This window comes from Eumetopias jubatus, unplaced genomic scaffold (genome assembly GCF_037043125.1).
Source record: "Eumetopias jubatus isolate StellerSeaLion01/CBP00866 unplaced genomic scaffold, mEumJub1_p1.0 scaffold_2, whole genome shotgun sequence".
In the NCBI taxonomy this organism is placed as follows: Eukaryota; Metazoa; Chordata; class Mammalia; order Carnivora; family Otariidae; genus Eumetopias; species Eumetopias jubatus.
The window spans coordinates 195,766,725-195,787,189 of NW_028274808.1; the positions used below are offsets into that span (position 1 = coordinate 195,766,725).

The 20,465-nt window shown below is 50.8% G+C and overlaps 1 protein-coding gene across 4 annotated transcripts in view; it reads left to right on the forward strand.

Moving 5' to 3' along the window:
- The window catches only part of SLC2A9 (solute carrier family 2 member 9), a 263,570-nt gene that overhangs the window by 23,732 nt on the left and 219,373 nt on the right, over nt 1-20,465 (forward strand). For 3 of the 4 annotated variants that reach the window (XR_015767801.1, XM_028089200.2, XM_088021242.1), the window contains exons 1-2: nt 13,599-13,742; nt 16,202-16,300. Coding sequence is in view for 3 of the 4 variants with exons in the window: in XM_028089200.2 (XP_027945001.1) it covers nt 13,659-13,742; nt 16,202-16,300 (183 nt within the window). In the remaining variant the exon portion in view is untranslated. Of the gene's footprint in view, nt 1-8,743; nt 8,845-13,598; nt 13,743-16,201; nt 16,301-20,465 lie in introns of those variants that run through there. The other variant, XM_028089207.2, reaches the window with a different exon arrangement.

A 20,465-nucleotide genomic window follows, 5' to 3' on the forward strand; every position in this document is an offset into this window, starting at 1 on the left:
GGCGGTTAGCCGAATTGCTTAAGGTCACACGGCTGGCTGGGGACAGTCACAGTGGGCGCCAGAGCCTTGCTCTTCCCACCTAAACCAAGCTCATGAGCCAGGCGGAGGGTCTGAATCTTCAGACATGCCACTCCATTTTTTTGTTTTGTTTTGTTTTTAAACGAGTTCCTTTTCCAACTTACTTCAAAAGGGTGATTAAACCAAGCAGAGATCTGTCCATGCTTCTCCTTGAGGGCTTGTGAGTCAGAGTAAGAGTTCCCTGAGGGCTCCAGACAGACCCAAAATGATACCAAGCAAACATGCCATAGGCATCCACGGAGAGACTGTGCATCCAGGTTCTGGAAATATGCAGAAAATGTGGGAAGCAGGCAGCAAGAAAACCACCTGGTTAGGAGGTCCCTGGCCCCCCCACTGCGGGACACTGAGTGCCGTTGCCCCCTGACTCCTGCTAGAGAATACTGCACTCCCCCCGCAGCGCCCGCGGCTCTGGGTCAGACTCGGGCTGACGGGCCCCCCTGGCAGGAAGTATAGGCTGAGCACTCTCGCCAGGGTTTTCTGCGAGCAAGAGAGAGCTCAGCGGGCACTGTGGCTTCTCCGATCCGTTCGTCACCAAATACGTATGAAGTGCCTACTACGTGCTGGACTGTGTCTGGGCACTGGGATGACAGCAGTGATAAGAGACAAGGTGTCTGCCCACCCCACCCCCCACCCACCCCCATGGAGTTGCATCCTGCCAGGGAGAAAAGACAAGAGCCCCAAAACAAACAGACAAAAAAGAGAATGTCAGGTATTAAATATGTTGAAGAAAATAAAAGGTAATGAAAGAGGGAGAAAGAGAGAAGGAAGGAGAGGTTGGGAGCGGACAGGGAGAAGGAGGGGGACTCAGAAAGGGAGGCAGGGAGAGACAGACACACAGACAGGCAGGCAGGCCGACTTGGGGTTGGGTGGGTTTGGTTTAGGCAGGGTGGTGAGAGAGAGCCTTTCTGAGGAAATGTGCGAGCTGAGACCTGCAGGACGGGAGTGAAGCAGCCCTACGGTGGCCTGGGGACTGATCTCAGGGCAGAAGGAGCAGCAGGTCCAAAGGCCCCAAGGTGGGAGGACCTGGGTGTTTGGGAGGAAGGGAGAGGGCCCGGGTGAGGGGTATATGGAGGCCGAAGGAGAGAGCGGAGCGACAGGTTGGAGAGGCGGACATGGGCCTTGTGACCGGGGCCCTTCCCGACCTTAAGTCCCACAGCTGGAACCCAGGTCGGGTGGGGCCAACCCCTCCCTCTTCTGTCACTTGGGTGACCGAGGAGGAGGGTCTGACTCTGGGAGCAGGGAATGGCACGTCAGGACCGGTTCTAGGAAAGTCACCGGAGGCTGGAAGCAGAGTGGGTCCCGAGGGCTGGGTGTTTGCCGAGGATGTCACTGTGGCCGCCCCTGGATGGAGAGCACCTGCGGAAGGGGGCGGGGGTTGAGGAGTCGGGCAGCCGTCCGGGGGCTGTGCGGACAGGGTCCGGGGAGAGATGTGCCATCTGCCCGGGATGTAACCGGGAGCCGAGGTGGTGAGGGTTGTCATTATTTGGACAGGCACCAGGAGGGAATTCAGAGGGAGGAAGGAGTCTGCTTTTTGGCCTGGGAACTGGGAGGGGGCTGGATGAGGGGAGGCCTGATGAAAGAGGGGAACTGGGCAGGGGTGACAGAAGTTCAGTTTTCATATGGGTGGGCTGAAGGCAGGGGACGAGTCTGGATGAGGTCAACCCGGACGAGAGTGTGGGCAGAGCAGAGAGGAGGCCTTTGCAAAGGCTGAGTCCTGGGAGCCTCCACCCTCGGTGGCCTCGCAGGGAAGGAGGAGCCGCTGAGGGAAAACCAGGCCAGCATGTTGACTGGAAGACAGGACAAGGAAGTTTCTAGAAGGACCCAGAAGGAAGAGGAGTGGTCACCTTCGTCAAAGCTGCTGGGGGGTTATAGGGAATTGACTAGTGACTTTGGATGATTGATGTCCTCAGTAAGAGCAACTTGAGTGGTGTGCTGAATCAAAACCCTCTGCTGGAGCAGACTAAGGAAGTGCAGAGTGGAGACAGTGAATCCTCTGGGACACTTTAGCTGTGACAAAGAGCAAGGAAATGGGGTGATAACAGAAGGTCATGGAGTCAAAGGAAGTTTTTTTTCCTAATTAGGTGAACTTCACTTAACATAAAATTAACCATTTTCTACATTCACAGTGTTGTGTAACCAACACCTCTGTCTAGCTCCAAAACATTTTCATCTCCCCCAAAACAAACCCATTAAATATTGGCTTCCCATTGGCCACCTCCCCCAGCCCCCCCGTCGCAACCACTAGTCAGCTTTCAGCCTCTCTGGATCTGCCTTTTCTGCACATTCCACCTAAATGGAATCATGAAACAGGTGACTATTTGTGTCCAGCTTTTTCACCTCAGCGTAAGGTTTTCGAGGTTCTTCCACACTGTAAACATGTCTCCGGACTTCATTCCTTTATGAATGAGTAATTCAGGTGTGGATAGACCATAACTGTGTATCCATTCATTAACTAATGGACATTGGGACTCTTTCCCAATGTTACTGTACATAACACTGCTGCGAGCATTCAAGTACAAGTTCTGTTTGAACACCTGCTTTCAATTCCCAGGGTATATACCCAGGAATTGTATTGCTGGGTCCCAAGGTAATTCGATGTGTGAGCTTTTAGAAACCATCAAACTGTTTCCCACAGTTGCTGAAGCAGTGACATCCCCACTGACAATGTAGGAGGGCTCTAGTTTCTCCACATCCTCACCAACGCTTCTAGATTTATTTTATTTATTTATTTATTTATTTATTTATTTATTTATTTATTTATTTATTTAAGAGAGTGAGGAGGGGGAGGGGCAGAGGGCAAGGGAGAAGGAGGAAGCAGACTGCCTGCTGAGTGCAGAGCCTGACACGGGACTCCATCTCATGACCCTGAGATCATGACCTGAGCCGAAACCAAGTCAGGCGCTCAACTGACTGAGCCACCCAGGTGCCCCCTCTCCAACACTTCTTAATTTAGTTTTTGTTTTTTAGTTGGTGATGTTAAGACACCTTTGTATCTAGCCTAGAAAGATCCAGTAGAGAAGGAGAAATTGATGATGCTGAAGGGAAACAGATAATTGCTGGAAGACCCTTGAGAAGGTGAGAGGGATGTGCCCACAAGACCCATAAGGCAGACCCTCCAAAGTAAGAAGTCTTTTTGGATGCTGCACTGCCAAAAAAATGAGAAAAATGTGTAGACACCAAGGTCCCGAGGCTCGCTCTGATGAGAGGCTTCCCCCCCCCACAAGAGCAGCAGTGAACAGAGGGCGGGCAGGGGGTGGAATGGATGGTCTTGCCTTAAACGTCAGTTCTCATCCACAAGTTGTGGTGCTTTGGGCAAGTGGGATGACCGCGGAACCCCAGTATGCTTGGCCATAGAATGGAACTAACAAACACTTAGTGGCTGCTCTTAGGATTAAATGAGGCTGTGCATAACCAGTGCCTGGCACACAGTAGGTGCTTACTAAATGCAGGTTCCTTCCAATGGCTCATCCTTCTGACCCGATTGTGAATTACCCAATGGAAGTAATAGGTTTACCCTTCTTTGCAGCTTTCTCAGTATCTAGCACTATGTTGGCCACATAGTAGGTGCTCCATAAACACTTGAAAAAGAATAAATGAATAAACAAGAAGAAAAATAATGATCAACAAAGAGACTTCCCAAAACAATAGCAATACTGGGCCCTTGCTACACAGCAGGCAATTCCAAGAGCAGCATCTCGTTTGGTCTGTATGACATGACCCTGAGATGAGCACTCCCTAATCCCCACCTTGCAGACGGGTGACTTGCCCCATGTGGCGTGGCTGGGGAGTGGCAGGCTGGGATTCGAGGTCTGGATCCCAGGCTCTTAGTCATCCTGTTATACTATCTATCCAGATGCTGTTAAACCAATGGTTGAATAATCCTGGCATTGAGAATGATCTGCTGCAGCTAAAAAGATGTCAAGAGAGAGGTCGGGTGACTGATCGGGGAAAGAAAGGGCTAGGCACCAGCTGGATAATTGCGGAAGCTTTGAAAAGCCTGGGGGAGCAAGCGCACTGCCCAGGTGTGTCTGCGTTTCCTTACGCAGAGCTGAAATCACCCCGGGCACAGAAATGTCATCTTCCTGGTGTGCAAGTTGTGTCGGACATGGAGGTTGGTTGGTAAAAACACCTGTCGTAGATGCTTCGCAGGGATCAAGTGAGTTCTTCCTGCTCTCCAGGCCACCCTTTTGTCAACCTCAAGTTTGGGAAACTGGGGAAATGGGATTAGCCATGAGCAGGTTGCCTGGGTGCTCTGAATTGATGCCAAGGGAATTGGATGCGCTTTTCCGGGTTCCCCAAACGGTGCTATCTCCCAGGACCTAAGCACATGCCTGAACCAGGCACAGAGTCCCATTTCCATGGTGGGTGGGACTCCCAGGAGCCCATTTTCACTTCCCACACCATCGGCTCTCTCTGTGAACTGGTCAGGAGGAGGCTGTGGGTGCCCTTGGCTGACCTTGGATCTTGCCCCGTGCTGCCCTGCCATGCTCTCGGATTCCTTACCTCTGTCCCTCGCATCTCTGCACCACTCCGGCCCTCCATTTATCTCAGAGTCCTGAAGACAGAGTAGGATTCGCACGTGGGCATCTCTTTCGTGCTAGAGGGACAGGTCAGGAGGACACTGTGGTGTTCCTAGAATAACAAGAGCAATGCCATGGGTACAGCATCTCAGAGTCGACGGCTCTCACGTATTTCTCATGGGGCTGATTGTACTCCTACAACAACAGAGTAGCAAGCGTAAACCCTTCATCCTGCTCATTTGGGCTTAGGACCCGATCAACGTGCACCCATCTGTGTCCTGCTTTATAGCTTGTTGTGTGTCATGTCACCGAAACCTCACCGCCACCTGGGCAGGCTGGTCCCGTGCTGGCCACACACCCTCAGGCTAGCAACAAGCCCTCCAACACCCAGGAAGGTCAGTCCCATAATCAGCAGTGGCTTCTCTGGGGAATCAGCCGGGAATACCTCTGCCTTTGACTCTGGTCCAGAACTTGTTGACCCTCACCTGGCACGTTTCTGATAAGCTGAGCTAGTCCTCGGTAGTTCGCTGTTAATCATTTATCTCTCGGCCTGTGGAGAGAGGCTTCACGGAATGTTTACAGTAACAGCTGGTGCCATTTAATCGTTAATGTTGCTTTCTTTGACAATTTCCCAGGCTTATATTGGATTATATGGGGAGCTGAGTTATCTAGGAAGCATATGCTCTTTGCTCTTTAAACTGTAACAGGCAAGGGAAGCTCCAGGAGCCAGGTGAGTTATGCTCACAGACTTGGATTAGCTTTAGGGATGATTTCAAGAGCCTACGAGACTCTCACCAAGCAGCTGGAATAAGGGAATTGAAAAGTGAGGGATTTGAAAATCAATTTGGTGAAGATTAAGAGAGAAAATGTACACGAAGTGCTTAGCATGGTGTTTGATAAATGTTAACATAAAAATGAAATGATTATGAGTGATTATGGCTAAGGCCATCATTCGGTTGGCTACTAATCCAGTAATCTTCTGCCTGCCCCCATCCTCCCTCCCTCTCCTTCTATTTCTTTTTTTCTTTCTCTCCTTCTCTCTCTCTCTCTCTCAGCTCTGCTCTATTTTCCACATTCCTTTTCAACGTGTTGTTTTAGAGTTAGCTTTAGCTCCATGCCGAAGTCAGCAGAGACTTCACCCTGAAAATTAAGAATAAAGTCACAGCCAAGTATTACTCAATCAAAAACGTGGGGGGAGTTGGAAGTATGTGGCATTTCCCATGGAGAGCTGTCAGCCAGGGGCTGGACCGCACGCAAGGCAGCACCTGCAGGCATTTCGAGGGAGGTGGCCTCCCGCTTGCATGAGCCAGCTTTGGGAGAACAGGTTCACCTGTGCTGTATGCTGACGTTCTGTGGTATACTGATGTCAGCTGTGCTTTTTCTTTGCCTCCGTCCGTCCATCCTTCCACCCAACACAGGCTTTTGAGCAGCGATGTGACCTGAAGCTGTCTAGGTTCAGATCCACCCTCTGTGACAGGTTGGGTGGGTAAAGATACTCCTCCAAGGCTTGCTTACTTTATTTCCAGCATGGCTGGCCATCGCCTATCGACACATGGTACCCGTGAAAGTTTTATTATCAGTAGCAGAGGCGGTTTTCTAAATATTTAACCCCAGGTACAGCCGAGGCGGCGTGGAGGGGCGGCAATCAGATGCTAGGAGCAGAGTCTTGTGCATCACTATGTAGGCGTTAACCCTGTAGCTGCTGGGCTGAGGCAGGGGGGCACCCTGGGGGCTGGGGACCGGGCTGCTCATCAATGGGTAGAGCGCACTTGGAACTTTTAAGAAGTGGCATGGCCACACTAGTGGACACCAGCAGAGTGTGAGATTGCATCAGCAGCAATTTCTATATGATTACTGCAGATTGAAAAGACAGGGTTTTAGAACCTCATGCCCAGAGCTTCTATTTATACTATGTTCTATTTATTCATTGTTCTATTTAAACCTTTGAGAATTATTTTGAGGCAGTTGAGGGTTCTCTACTCATACGCCAAATGGCTCCCCCTCCTTTTTCCGCGTAACCAGTTCTCAGACACCGTCTTAGAATGGTATCCCATGAGGACCCTGACAAATGAATGCCTTATCTGTGCTCCACAGAGACCATTTGCTGGGAGTCCGGTGATGATGGTGAACATTTAGCATTTATTATGTGCTTCATATACACGGACTCATTTGATCTTCACAAAAGCCCTGTGAGATACGTCCTGTTATTCTTCCTCACTCAACATATAAAGAAACAGAGGTACAGAGAGGTTAAGCAACTTGCCCCAAGTCACACAACTAGTAAGCTCTAGGGCTGGGGTTTGAACTCATGGCCCCATGCCACCTGGGGTGCACGCTGTCTGCACCTGGCCTTGTGTCGTGCCTGTGGGCAGCTTCTCACCGGGGACATGATGTCTCGGGGACGATGAAGTCATTGTCAGCTCCGTGGTAGTCTCTGTAGGGTGAGGCACAGAGTCTCACCTTCCAGGCTCACCTCCTCTGCGTGGCTGTCTGTTGCATCTGGAAAAACTGAATCACTTCCTTCTGTGCACAGGGAGGAGGAAAAGCATTCTAGGCTAAGGGGCAGCCAAAGGAACACAAGGATGAGAATGGCCTGAAAAGGGAGGTCCAGTGGGCTGGAGCATCCCGGGGTGTGTGCTGGGCTGAGACAGGCAGGGTCCCTCAGGGGAGGGCCTCAGATGTCCCCCTCGAGGGCTGCCCACAGAAGCTCACCAACCAACACTCCTGTCAGGCCAGCTCAAATGACTTCTGGATTGCAGAACCCGTCATCCTATCAGAACTAAATATTCTTCCAGAATTATGCCTGCTTGGCTACTTGACACCTTAAGGACTGATTTAAAAGTTTTTTTAAATTTAAGGCAATTTTTTAAAGCTTGCTTTTCTAGTTATAGAAGTGAGGTTTGTGTGTGTGTGTGTGTGTGTGTGTGTGTGTGTGTGTGTGTCTGTGTCAAAAATTGGAAAAGCAGAGGAAAACCAACCAGATAGAAATGGACTAAAATACCACAGCCAAGTAGAAACTGTTCTGTTTTGCCACTTCCGGGGAGTCTATTTTCGCCGCACATGAATATGTGATGTGTCCTTTGCTCATCTCGGCAGCCCAGGCTCCTTCTGTCCTCCTGCCTTCCCTATGCCCCGGGAGCACTCTGTACGCTCTTCTCAAACGGGCTCTTCTAGAATGGAAGCTCCATGAGGGCAGGGCAAGGTCTGTCTTGCTCTTACCTAGGTATTACGGGCTTAACGAATAATTGTGGAATAAATAACTTAATGTACCAACATCTAAAAAAAATCTTTATTTTATATGAGAAAAACACACGGGCATAGTTTAAGTCCTCATATGATAGCATGGATTTATTAGTAAGTACCTCTGTTTTTAATGCTAATGGATATTCTTTTATATATCTTTCTCTGTTTGTCAAGTAAGATTATGAGCATTTTCCCATGACGTTAAATATTCTTTAACATAGTTTTTAAATGCTACACGAGTTTCCATATATGGATGTACCACAACTTATTTAAACTTTCCTGTTAGATTTTTTTTCTATTGTGAATACCCATTTGTTAACCATCTCAGGCTGAAATCTTCGTGCACATTCTTTATTACTGCTTTCCGATAACTTTTTATAGATGGAGTAGTTGGGCCAAAGGGCCTACATATTTTTATGGCTCTGGAAACTTATTTCCAAACTCCAGAAAAGCTGCACATTTTTCTACTTCTGTCCTGCCAGTGATTTCGGTTACCATTTTGGTGACTGGTTCCGATTTGACAGGGAAGATTGGCACTTGGTTTTAATTTACACCGCTTTTATTTTCACATCTTGGGGGCAGAAATTTTGGTGTTTCCAAGATCTTCCCTGCCATAAGAATGACCATCTGAATGAGAATGTTTTGGGGAGGGGGCCTGTATTTAATAAGCAACACAGCAAGTGTGGGAAACACAGAAGTCATCCAGCCCCACCGTCCCGCATCCTGCAGATGGAGACATGAGGCCAGAGAGGAGCATGGAGATGCATGGGTCCCCAGGGGGGCTGGGCACCACGGTCCTCATGTCCTCACCAGGCAACCCCCCCATTTTGGGGCCACCTTCCCTAATTACCCATTGGGACAGCAAGTATCTAATGACTTCTTCCTTTTTTTCTCTTTTTCAGGAACAAGGAAACCCAGTCCAAAATTTGAAAAATAAACCATGAAGTGCAGTGAAAAGGACTCAGCAGATTCCAAAGAAAGTGATTTGGCGAGAAAGAAATTGGTCAGTCCTGGTTTCCTTATCTCTCCCTGTTCTGGTGGCGCTGGGGCACTCCCTCCCAGCCCCCTCGCTGCTCCCGAGGAGATGTAGATGGAGGCGAGGTCAGGTGGAGAAGAGAGAGCAGGGGCTAGAAGCAACGGTGTGCGGCAAGTTGCCGGGTGAACGGGAAAGCATGTGCTACGAGGCATAGGCCACTGATCGTATTGTACTCTGGTTGATGATGACTCTTTCATCTGCTGGTGGTCTTTAGGACCTGGCGGGGGGGGGGTCTCCACTCCAAAGGTCATTTCGCAATGAGGGGACACACTGCTGTGTGAGAGTGAGGATGTCGCTGTCCTTGAGGATACGCTGAAACCCATCCCCTACCCCACCACAAGGCCCAGTCCACCTGCGCCAGAGAGGCCCTCACTCCTCAGGGATCCTTGCACCTTCTTTTAAACCAGACTCAAAAACCAAAGCCAGACAGCACCTGCTCTGTGTGGGGCCTTTACCCGGGTCTCTCCTTCGGTTCTCTTGGCCATACCACAGTGAAGACATCACCACCCTCATTTTGCAGGCGAGGAACTGCGGCTCAGACAGGGATGAAGCCACTTGTCCAAGGCTACGTAGCTAGTTTCGGGGGGAGTGGTCTCGAACCCTGGTCCCTTTGTGCCTCATCTCCTGTGATGGCAGCAGAAGCAACCAGGACTCAGAAGAAAATCTGTCCATATTTTTAATAAACGTTATTTAGCCGGACAAAGATCAACACAAGTGTATTTATCAAACCTCCAGGGAATTGTGGAACTGGCAGGCTATGAGTGATTGTCCCCACCCAGAGGTGTGAAACAGAGGTTTAAGGAGGGTCCAGCCACCTCCTCGGGTCATCCAGGGATGTGGCAGAGTCACGTTAAATAAACAGTCATTCCCTCCAAGGACACACTCCTATGAGGTAGAGTCAAGGCTCTGCTGTCTAGGTATTTGGTGTCACGAAGGAAGTGATATTGTCATCTCAATCATTCTGCTTAAATGATATTCAATAAAAAACTCCCCCCCCCCTTTTTTTTTCCTTTCCTGGTAGAAAATTTTCATCTTGTCCGAGCTGACTTTCTAGCTTCAGGACACCATCAGTTTGAGTTCCAGAAGTATCGACCTGGCCCCTTCCCTGAGTGAGGTAGGAAGGAAACGCTGGGAATCCAAAGAGGCTCAGGACGCTGAATTAGCCTGCTCAGGCCACCGCGACAAAGCATCACAAGCTGGGGGGCTTAAACAACAGAGATCTACTTTCTCACGGTCCTGGAGTCTGAGATCAAGGATGTCAGCAGGGTTGGTTCCTTCCGAGGCTTCTGTCCTTGGCGTGTAGACGGCTGTCCTCTCCCCACGTCCTCACGTGGACTTTCTTTTATATGTGTCTGTGTCCCATGCTCTTCTTATAAAGACACTGGTCATATCGGATTGGGGTCTACCCTAGTGATCTCATTTTACCCCACTCTCTTCTTTAAAGACCCTGTACCCCAATACAGTCACCTTCTGAGGTGCTGGGGGTTAACACTTCCCCAGATGAATCTGGGGAGGGGGAAACAGTTCACGGCATAACAGACACACGCAGCCCCGGCCCTTGGTGAGCTCCCGTCCAGAGGGAAAGGCACACATAGGGAAAGACACTTGTAAGTAAGGATGATCACAGTCAGGGCAGTTGTGAGTGGCCTACAGAGCACAGAGGGGCAGAGAGAGGCCCGGCGGAGCTTTGGGGGGAGCTGGTGAGAGGGCGGAGTGCCGACCGATGAGCAGTTATGGGTAGCCAGAGGGCAAGCCTGAGCACGGGCCAGGAGAACCTGGCAGGGGTAGGTACTCGATAAATAATGGTGGGTGGGTGTGTGCATACAGGAGTCAGTGTCAGAAGAGGGTGATTGTGGCTCAGCCTCAGCACATCTGGGAACATTTGTCTAACGGCCACATCCTTGATAGAGTTAACTTTCTCAGGGTCTGCCGGAGAGCGCGGCGCCACAGGCCAAGCAAACTCCACTTCTTCCCTGTCACGTTGGCCTAGCAGTTCCTCGGACGCCTGCCGGAGGACTGGTGATATCATGGGCGTGAACACATTTGGCCAAGGGCAAAGCAGTGTAGATGTGACCCAGGAGATGCAGGAGGAGGGTGCTTGGGTGATGGGTAGTCCCAGTTACCTGCTGTCTGGTCCAGGGAAGTGCAACGCATCATGTTCATCACCGAGAGACCAAACTTGAGCACTGGCACAGGCCTTAGCAATTGTCCCGTGACATTAACCTGGCTCCAGACCTCCCCTTTTACTGCGGAGGACACTAATTCCCTAGAGGGGCCCAGATCTTTCTACGCAGAGTACACAGGATGGTACTTATTTAGAAAAGGGTGAGAGCATTTGGGTCCAGATATAGCACATTATCTGGGGACAAGGTGATTTAAAACATACTAGTGAGTATTTATTGTATGCTTGCTGTATGCTGGCTGATGTTTTAGCTTCCACGGTTCGACGTGCTTTTCGAGTATAAACTCACAGAATCTTCCACATGTCTATGAGGCGGTGGCCCCATCATGCCCATGTTACAGACAAGGACCCTGTGCCACAGAGAGGCCGAGGGACTTGCACCAGGGCTCACAGGTCCTAACTGGCTGAGCGGAGGCTCAAACCCAGACAGTGCGCCACCCGTGTCTGGGTTTTAAGCCGTGGAACGGGAAGGGACAGCTCGTGTCACCTCCACCAAGGTTTCCCAGAAAGTAGAGCTGTCCATTTTGTCACCCTGAAAAGCTCAAATTCAAAGGAAGGCAGTGCAGTTAACGTGAAGGCCACTCTCCAAATAGCTGGAGCACTGGCCTGGAACTTGAGCGGGGTCTACTCTCAGGTGAGCGACTTCGGGCAAGGCACTGCTCCCCTCTGGGTTCCTTCGCCGTTGGCAGGCCGGGGGGCGGGGGGGGGGGGAGAGGAGTTATGGGCAGCCACCTCCACCAATAAGAGGAACTCTTCAGGCCAAGCACCGCCTCCAGGCTGCGGGACCAAAAGGAAAAGTGAAGTCTGCGCATGTCCAGTCTTAGGGTCTGGGGCAGCACCTGGTACAGGGCCGGACCCGGGCCAGGCAGGCCGCTGGCGGCTGGTCTCCCGCCATCCCTAGGGTCTGCATCCCCTCCGGCTTCTGGCCTTGGAGCTCAGATTCAGCAGGTTGTTGGATCAGGGAGGCTGAGGCAGGAGAGGTGTGCAGGGACAGCTCTGACAGGGGCTCAAGGCCACACTCGGAGCCCGCTGCTGGCTTGTGGACATGCTGTGCTCGGCGGGCAGGGCCTTTAATGCTTGCTGACTTGGGAAGCCTTCACAGCGCGGGGGTGTCCCCGCCCCCACTCCCCACTTCACACCCAAATGTAGTTGCATATTTGTCCTGGGTCCTGGGGCCTACTGAGTTTTCAACTCCAATGGGACAGCACGGAACGATTTTAAATGGCGGGTGGGGGGGGTAGATCACCTGCCTCAGTCTGAGTTCTAGCGAAATCAGGTGAGACCCCCTGTTAGCGATGAGGAGCCAGGGAGAATACACAGAAGGGCCTGAGCTAAGGAGGGGGAGGCGGAGGGGGAGAGGAGGATGAACATAAAGTCCCCATCAGGACGGCACAGAGTGTGTCCCCAAGACCCTGGGAGGCAGCTGTCCAGTCCCCTCCCACGCCCCTTCCCAAAACTCAGGCCCCAGCCATGCTCAATTATTCTGCTTTCCCACATACCCCAGAGCATCTATGCCCGTGGTTTGGGCTCATGATCTCCCACCCCACGCCCCTTCTCTGCCTGCATATCCCTCCCTGTCCCCCCCCACCCCGGGCTTACTCAGGAATCACCTCTTCCAGAGAGTCTTCCATGATCCAGCCCCAGGTTCATTGTCTGTGATCCACTGAACCTAGTTTGCTTGCTCCTTGTCTCTTTTGGTGGACTTGATACCTCCCTAGCCTTCTCTGGGTTCTGCATTCCCCAAACATACCTTCGCCCCCTGGCCTCGGTACCTGCCTTCTGCGTCTGGGAGCAAATGGCTGAGGCAGGCTGTCCTAAACCTGTCATGATTAAAGGTACTTCTCTGACATCTGGGGCCAACTGGCCACGTGGTGAATCAACTCTCATGACATTAAGTATGCATGGAGGGGTCTTGCCCCCTTCATGCGTTCCCTGAGCCAGCCCGGGGTTGGGCAAGGAAGAGATCTTCCCTGAGCCAACACCGAGTGAGCAGGACAGAGTAATGACCAAAAGAGGGGCAGATCCTTTTTCTTCCAAATGCAGAGCCTCCTCATTTGTTGGAGAGCTGCAGGGCAGTCATGCCCACGTCCAACATGCTGCTCGAAGCTATGTGTTTTCTAGTTGAGCCTCAGAATAACTAACGGATGGACAGTCCAGGAGGGATCCGTTTTGCCCTCATAAATACCGTAGCTCAGAGAAGCAAAGTGGCTTGGCTAAGGACACAGTTAGAGAGGCAGGGTTGGGACGCCAGCAGGCTTCCCCTGCCACCAGTGACGTTCCTTCTGTCCCGATCCTTTGGGAGGCACCCTGGCTTCATGCCCGGTGCTCCCTCGCTGCACGCGGTTGGGAGGGAAAATCAAAGGTGCCAAAGGAAAAATCCCTGCCCTGGGTGGTGATTCCTGAGAAGGCAAGTTGCCCTTCCACGACTGCTGGGTTGCTGCTATGACGGGGAACGGGGGTGGGGTGGGGGGGAAGCCCACGGTGCCCGTTTCCTGTTCAGACAAGACAGAACTGCCGCATTTCCTGCCGGGCCCCCGCCCCCTCGTGGACTCTGCCTCCTGCTCAGAGATGCCCTGGCACAGCCCGGGGCCGGAGGAGCATGGACTCCCGGGCCTGGGCTCGCGCAGGAGCTGCCGAGCGTGGCCGCTCCCGGAGAGGGACACCGGGCAGGAGGACCAGAAAGGTAAACACAGAAACCGGCCTCTGGACCCTGCCACGGGGCTCAGAGGCCCAGCGTGGGTGGCTGTGCCTAACTCCCTCTGCGGCCTGGAAGGCCTGGGGCCCTGGGTCAGAGAAGCCTGCCTTGAGTGCAGGCATCCTGGTCCCCATGACCTTGGCCATGCAGCTCCCGCTCTGGAGCTGCAGTTTCCTCTGGCAACGTGGCTGTGCTCAGGAAATGAGGCCTCGCACCTGCTGGGTAGCGTCCCCTCTTCCTTCCCCGCCCCCACAGCTGGTACCCTCTGTCCCTGGGGCAGGTGATGAGAAGGGGTGGGCATCGGCTGGCCAAGTGGGGGCCCGGGCTCCAGGGAGAGACTCCCACCTGCCCTTCTCTATCCTCTGATGGGTGCAGACAGTGACCAGGGCTGGAAGCAAGGGGGCCCAGGGACAGAAGGCCGCCTGGGACAGCCCAGGGCGTCGGGAGGAGTGACATCTGAGCCAAGACCCAGCGGACAAGGGACTATGGAGAACGGGCATTTTGTCCAAAGTGCATTTCTGTTCCATTGATGAATCCCATGCAGTTCAGGCCCCTCTTATTGCAGGAAGAGATTCTGGCCCCACATCTGGCCATGTCCATCCCGGTGGCTTATAAACCCCCTTTCTCACCTCCCTCTGATCACTAGCATTTCCTGACTACCTTCTCTGCAGCAGGCTTGGTTCCTGGAAGCAAGAGCCCCCACCCTCAAAAAGTGAGACCCTTGCCCACTGTCCGGCCTCTGTTGCTAACTCTCGCGGGCACAGTGTTAACTCAGCATAACAGCCCGTTAGGTGGGGTCTGTTATCATCCGCATTTTCTGATAAGAACACTGAGTCACAGAGCAACTATGTAACTCGTCCAAGGTTACAGTCCTAAGTGGCAGAGGCCGGGGTAGGACAGAGCTGAATCATAGACAAATGTCAACATGAGGAGATGGAGCTTTCAGAGGAGAGGACACTGGTCATGGGTCTTGGATACACAAGTCTCTAGAAGGGAGAATTCCGGGCGTACGTAGCTGCATGGGCCAAGCCAAGGGAGACCCTGGCACCTGACCTGGGCAACAGCCATTCTGTATGGCTGGGCCAGAGGGAAAGCAGAAAAGAGTAAACAGGCTTTCTGGACCCTTCCTGTGTGCATGCAACATTCTAAACATCCTCACCCAGCAACACGGTGAGTGTTCAACAACCTGGACAGCTGTGCGGTTCTTAGATCCATTTTCCAGCTGGGCAAGCTGAGACCCAGAAAGGTCAAGAAACTGGCTCCAGTGCCCACAGCTGAGTAGTCGGAACGTCCAGCACTGCATCCCATGCTAGAGGAGACTACTGAGGTGGGCAGAGCAGGGAATTGGCTATTGGGGTCCTGCTTTCCCTTCCAAACAGTATTTGACTGGCTCAGTTCCCGGAACTGTGGACCTTGTCTGTTTTGTTTGCCGCCGTACCCCTGGAGCTTTATGAGGGCCTGGCCTGCAAAGTGCACACACGTTACAGGCTAGCAGAAGGCGGCTTCCGAGAGCACCTGGGTCGCCTCCATCTGGAGACTGGCCCATATTCCCCCGGCCAGCTTAGGATGGCAACCCGTCCCGTCTCCAGCTCCTGCGGGCTGGTCAGCTTTTGCCAAGGGGCCCAGATGCTTCCGCTCCAGGGCCCTGTCCTGATTGTGACCATCCTTGGATGAGGCGGAAGGACAGGATTCGTGGAGGCAGACGCCTCGTTCTCCAGGCTGAGCCCTGTATGTCTCTGTAGGCCTTTGGCCTGAGGGGCTCACAGTGGCCTGCGGTTGGACAGGGGCGTCTGGAACGGCAGGTGCGGCGCTGCGCGAGCGCGCATGTGAGCGCGTGTGCAGCGGGGCAGCCTCGGGCCCCGAGACCCATTCCCAGACGGAGAGGCAGTGTGGTGCAGCGCAAGACTGCATGGGCCCCAGCCCCCACCCCGGACAGCAGCACGGACACCTCTGTGCCCGTTTCCTCACCTAATCACATCAGGATCAAATAGTACTGATCTAAGGATTCCCGGATAGAATATCCAGAAAGAGCTCTGAGCAATGTCTGGCCCAGACCTCTTGTAAGCCCCAGATGCTGGCGGCTGTGTCTGGCTTTGCTTTTTGCTCCGGTGTGGTTCAGAAAGTGGCCAAATTCAACTGAAAGAGTACTATGTGGCTGATTGCAAAGCACCTGCTAAGGACGTTAGGTCTGCCAGTCACTGATTTGTTGCAGCAGTCAGAAGCAAACTGAGCTCCGGGGGCTGACCCAACTCGCCCAGGGCGCCTGCCTGCACAGGTGGACCTGGATGGGCAACTCAGCTGCCGGCCGGCTCCAGAAACTTCTATCCTCGTCCTGGGAAATCTCAGGGGCGGCCTCCCCAGACGAGGGGACAGCCCAGGTACGCCCTGTGGGCCCCTGGCTCTGTGCCCGACGGCCAGATCTGACGTGCTGTCCTCTCCTTTCCCAGGACTGGTCCTGCTCGCTCATCGTGGCATCTCTCGTGGGCGCCTTCGGCTCCTCCTTCCTCTACGGGTACAACCTGTCGGTGGTGAACGCCCCCGCTCAGGTGAGTGCCCCGCGGCTGCGGGATGCGCCCGGCAGAGGGCGCTGCGGCCACGTGGAAATCTTCGGCGGCTAGCGCCTGGCCGGGATGGTACCCGATTCTGCAAAGCTTTGCAGGCCTGTTCTGTACCAGACCTTTGCCAGCGGGTCTAGGAGAGGGATAGAGAGAGTGAGACCAGCCCCTGCCGTCGAGGGGGGGAGAGGAGAGACACAGAAACAATGTCACAACGCGGGGCGTTCAGTTCTTGCTGGAGTGTCCTGGGAGAGTGCAGGGCAAGGAGAGGGGTCTTCAGACGTCTCAGGGGCTTATTCCTTTGCATGGAACCCGAGGAGGCACAGAGAGACCTTATGCATAGACATTTTCCTGATGTTCTTTTTGTGTTTATGGCTTTTAATCACAGCTAGAGGTCACTTGGGTATCTGTTGGTTAAGATCCACCATTGGCCTTTGTTTTCATCTGGAATCAAGACAGTAGGTATGTCAATCAAGAAGAGGCTGTAAAGCAACCGAAAGTGTTTATTTGGGGTCTTAGGATTTGCGATGTGGGAGGCACAGAGAGGACCGAGATTGAGATCGTGCTCGGGTTTGCAACGGGGAGCGCAGGCTTATGAAGGCAAAACCCACAGGGTTGGGTAACTTGTTTTGAAGGAATCGTGATTGGTGCTGACAACGCTTAACGGACCACCTGATGCAGGATTGGCTCCGTAGCTAACGGGTGTTACATTATCTCTATTTCAGTTCGCAGTAGAGGAGGTCTTCCAAGAGGCCATCAATGTGCATTTGGCAAGTCATAATGGACAAAAGTCAAGAGTTCATGGTGTTCCCAGAATTGAAACAGAAGCCCATAGGTCTGCTTCCTCGGTATCCTCCCCACCCCATTTTGAGTGACTCTCTTAGCAATACTTACTTCCCTTTTGGAATTTCCTTTTACAGGTGCAGTTCCCCAGGCCGCCCTCACACCTCCCTGCTAGTTTGCAGGTTTGGTTTGGTTCTGCCGACCTAGACTATTAGGTCTGTGTGCCACCCACTCCTGGGGGTGCTGGCTTCTGCTTGACCTACCTCCACCCTTGGACGTAGGGTGGATGAAGGGTGTGAGGAAAGGCTTCCTGGAGGAGGTGATGCCTCAGCTTTGTTTTAAAGGTAGAGCAAAGGCACAGAGGCTTGAGATCTGTGAAATGTTTGCAGGAATGCATGTGTGATGCGGTTGGAGCACAGAATGCCTTTTAGGGAGCCTAGGGTAGGAGCTAAAGGGGCAGGCAGAAGCCAGCCTCCTGGAGGCTTTTGGGGCTCTTCCTTGTTTGGGGCCCAGAATCCCCATGTGCAAAATGCAAGGGAGGCTGGACCATTGGGTCTTAAAGTGTTGCCAGGAGTCCTGGACTTTGCAGAGGTGCCTTTTTAAAATTCAGATGTCCTTCAACAGTCCCACAATGTCTTTTATAGCTGGTTTGTCCAAATCAGGAGCCCCCAAAAATCAGTGCCTATATATGCAACAGAAATACAGAAAAATAATTACAACCCTGAAATCTAGATGTAGATGTTCATTATTCTGTTCCCTTACTTTTCTAAGCAATCTTACATTTCTATGCATTTTCTAACATAATGTCCAAACTAATTACATCATTACATTTTGCCAATGTGTCTGTATACGCGAAAGGAAAGGGAAGTTTCCAAATCATGCTACTGAGCCCTGTCCTGTTCGGCATTGTCACCAGCTATTTGGACAATAATATAGGAGGGGCGTCTATCGTATTTCTCAGTTGATGAGCCGGAAGGAATAATGACTGTGTTAGGAAATGAAACGTGTTAGAATCAGGTGCCAGGACAGTTCTGATTTTTTTTTTTTTTTTACTCTATTAACTCTTGTATATTTGGAGGGTTCTATGTAAGTTCATTTGAAAACTGGATTCTGATGCTAAGACCAATTTGAAAGCCAGGGGCTGAGATGGCCTCCCCGAACTCCTGCAGTGGCTTTGACTTTGTCATTGTGACATCATCCTGACATGGGGATCTGAGTTGTCCATACTTGTCTTTAAAAGAAGATTGGAAGCTGACACTCTTGCTTTATCTTGACGGTTCAGCAGAAACTCCAGTAGAGGGTAGAGAACCTTCGCGCTCATGGTTTTTAGAGCAAAAGGCCCTGTGAAACTTGAACCTTGAATCCAGTGATGTACGAGGAGAAATATAAGTTCATGCCACAACTGTGGGAACAGGAAGAAGGAGGAATTCTGTCGTTTATCCATTTAAATCTTTTTTTAATTAATAGACTTTATTTCTTAGAGCAGTTTTAAGGCAGTTCACAGTAAAACTGAGCGGAAAGTACAGAGAACCCCCCCGTATCCCTGTCCCTCCGGTGCACCACTTCCCCCACTGTCAACCTCCTGCACCACAGAGGTACATTTGTTGTCATCAGTGAACCTGCCTCAATTCATCATCTTCACCCAAAGTCCAAGGGTCACACTTACGGTTCACCCTTGGTGTTGTGTATTGTAGGAGTTTTGACAAACGTAGAATGACAGGTACCCACCATTGTGGTATCTTACAAAACAGTGTCATTGCCCCAGAAATCCACATTTCTTCCCTATTCCTTTTTCCCTCCCTACTAACCCCTGGCAACCACTGATCTTTTTACGGTCTTCATAGTTTTACTTTTCCAGAATGTCATACAGTCGGAATCATACAGTATGTGACCTTTTCAGACTGGCTTCTTTCACTCAGTTTATGTACTTAAGCTTCCTTCCTCCATGTCTGTACTTGGCTCAAAACCTCATTTGTTTTTTTAACGCTGAATAATATTCCATTGTCTGGGTGGACCTGTGTCTTGAGCCACTCATCTGTGGAAGGACTTCTTGATTGTGTCTAAGTTTTGACAACTATGAGTCAAGTTGCTATAAACATCCATGTGCAGGTTTTTGTGTAGACAGAAGTTTTCAGTTCACTTGGGTAAATACCAAGAAGCATGATTGCTGAATCATATGTAAAGAGTATGTTTAGTTTTGTAAGAAACTGACAAACCATCTTCCTAAGTGACCACACTGTTTTGCATTCCCAGGAGCAATGAATGAAGGTTCCCATTGCTCCGCATTCTCACCGGCATTTGGTGTCCTTAGTGCTTTGGATTTGGGACATTCTAACAGGTGTGTCCTGGTATCTCTTTGTTTTAATTGTAAATCCCTAATGACATATGACATTGAATACTTTTTCTTATGTTTTTTGAGAAGTAGGAATATCTTTTCACGTGCTTATTTGCTATCTGTATATCTTCTTTGGTGAGGTGTCTGTTCAGATCTTTTGCCCATTCTTTAATTGGATTACTTGTGTCATTTTGGTTGAGTTTTAAGAGTTCATTGCATATTTTGGGCAACAGTTCTTTATCAGATGCATCTTTTGCAAATATTTTCTCCCAGGCTGTGTCTTGTCCTCTCATTCTCATGACATCGTCTTTCCCAGAGCAGAGGTTTTTAATTTTATTGAAGTCCAGCTCATCAGTGATTTCTTTCATGGATTGTGCCTTTGGTGTTGTCTCTAGAAAGTCACCACCATGCCCAAGGTCATCTAGATTTTCTTCTATGTTGTTTTTTAGGAGTTTTATAGTTTTGTGTTTTACATTTAGGTCTGTGCCCCATTTTGAGTTAATTTTTGTGAAAGGTATAAAGTCTGTGTCTGGATTCTTTGTGTGTGTGTGTGTGTGTGTGTGTGTGTGTGTGTGTGTGTCTATCTATTGTTCCAGCACCATTTGTTGAAAAGACCCTCTTTGCTCTATTGTATTGCCTTTGTTCTTTAGCAAAGATCAGTTCACTATATTAATGTGGGTCTATTTCTGGACTCCCTGTTCTTTTCTATTGACCTATTTGTCTGTTCTTTCACCAATACCGTGCTGTCTTGATTACTGTAGCTTTATCAAAAGTCAAAGTAGGATGGCGCCAGTCCTCCATCTTTGTTCTCCTTCAATGTTGAGTTGGCTATTCTGGGTCTTTTGCTTCTCCGTATAAATTTTAGAATCAGTTTGTTGATATCCACATAACTCATTAGCTTTATACCTAAGTGTTTCATTTTCTTTAGTGCTAATGTAAATGGTAATATTTTTTATTTAAAATTCCATTCTTTCATTGCTGTAATATAGGGAAGTGATTGACTTTTATATACATCTTGTTATCTTGTAACTGTGCTAC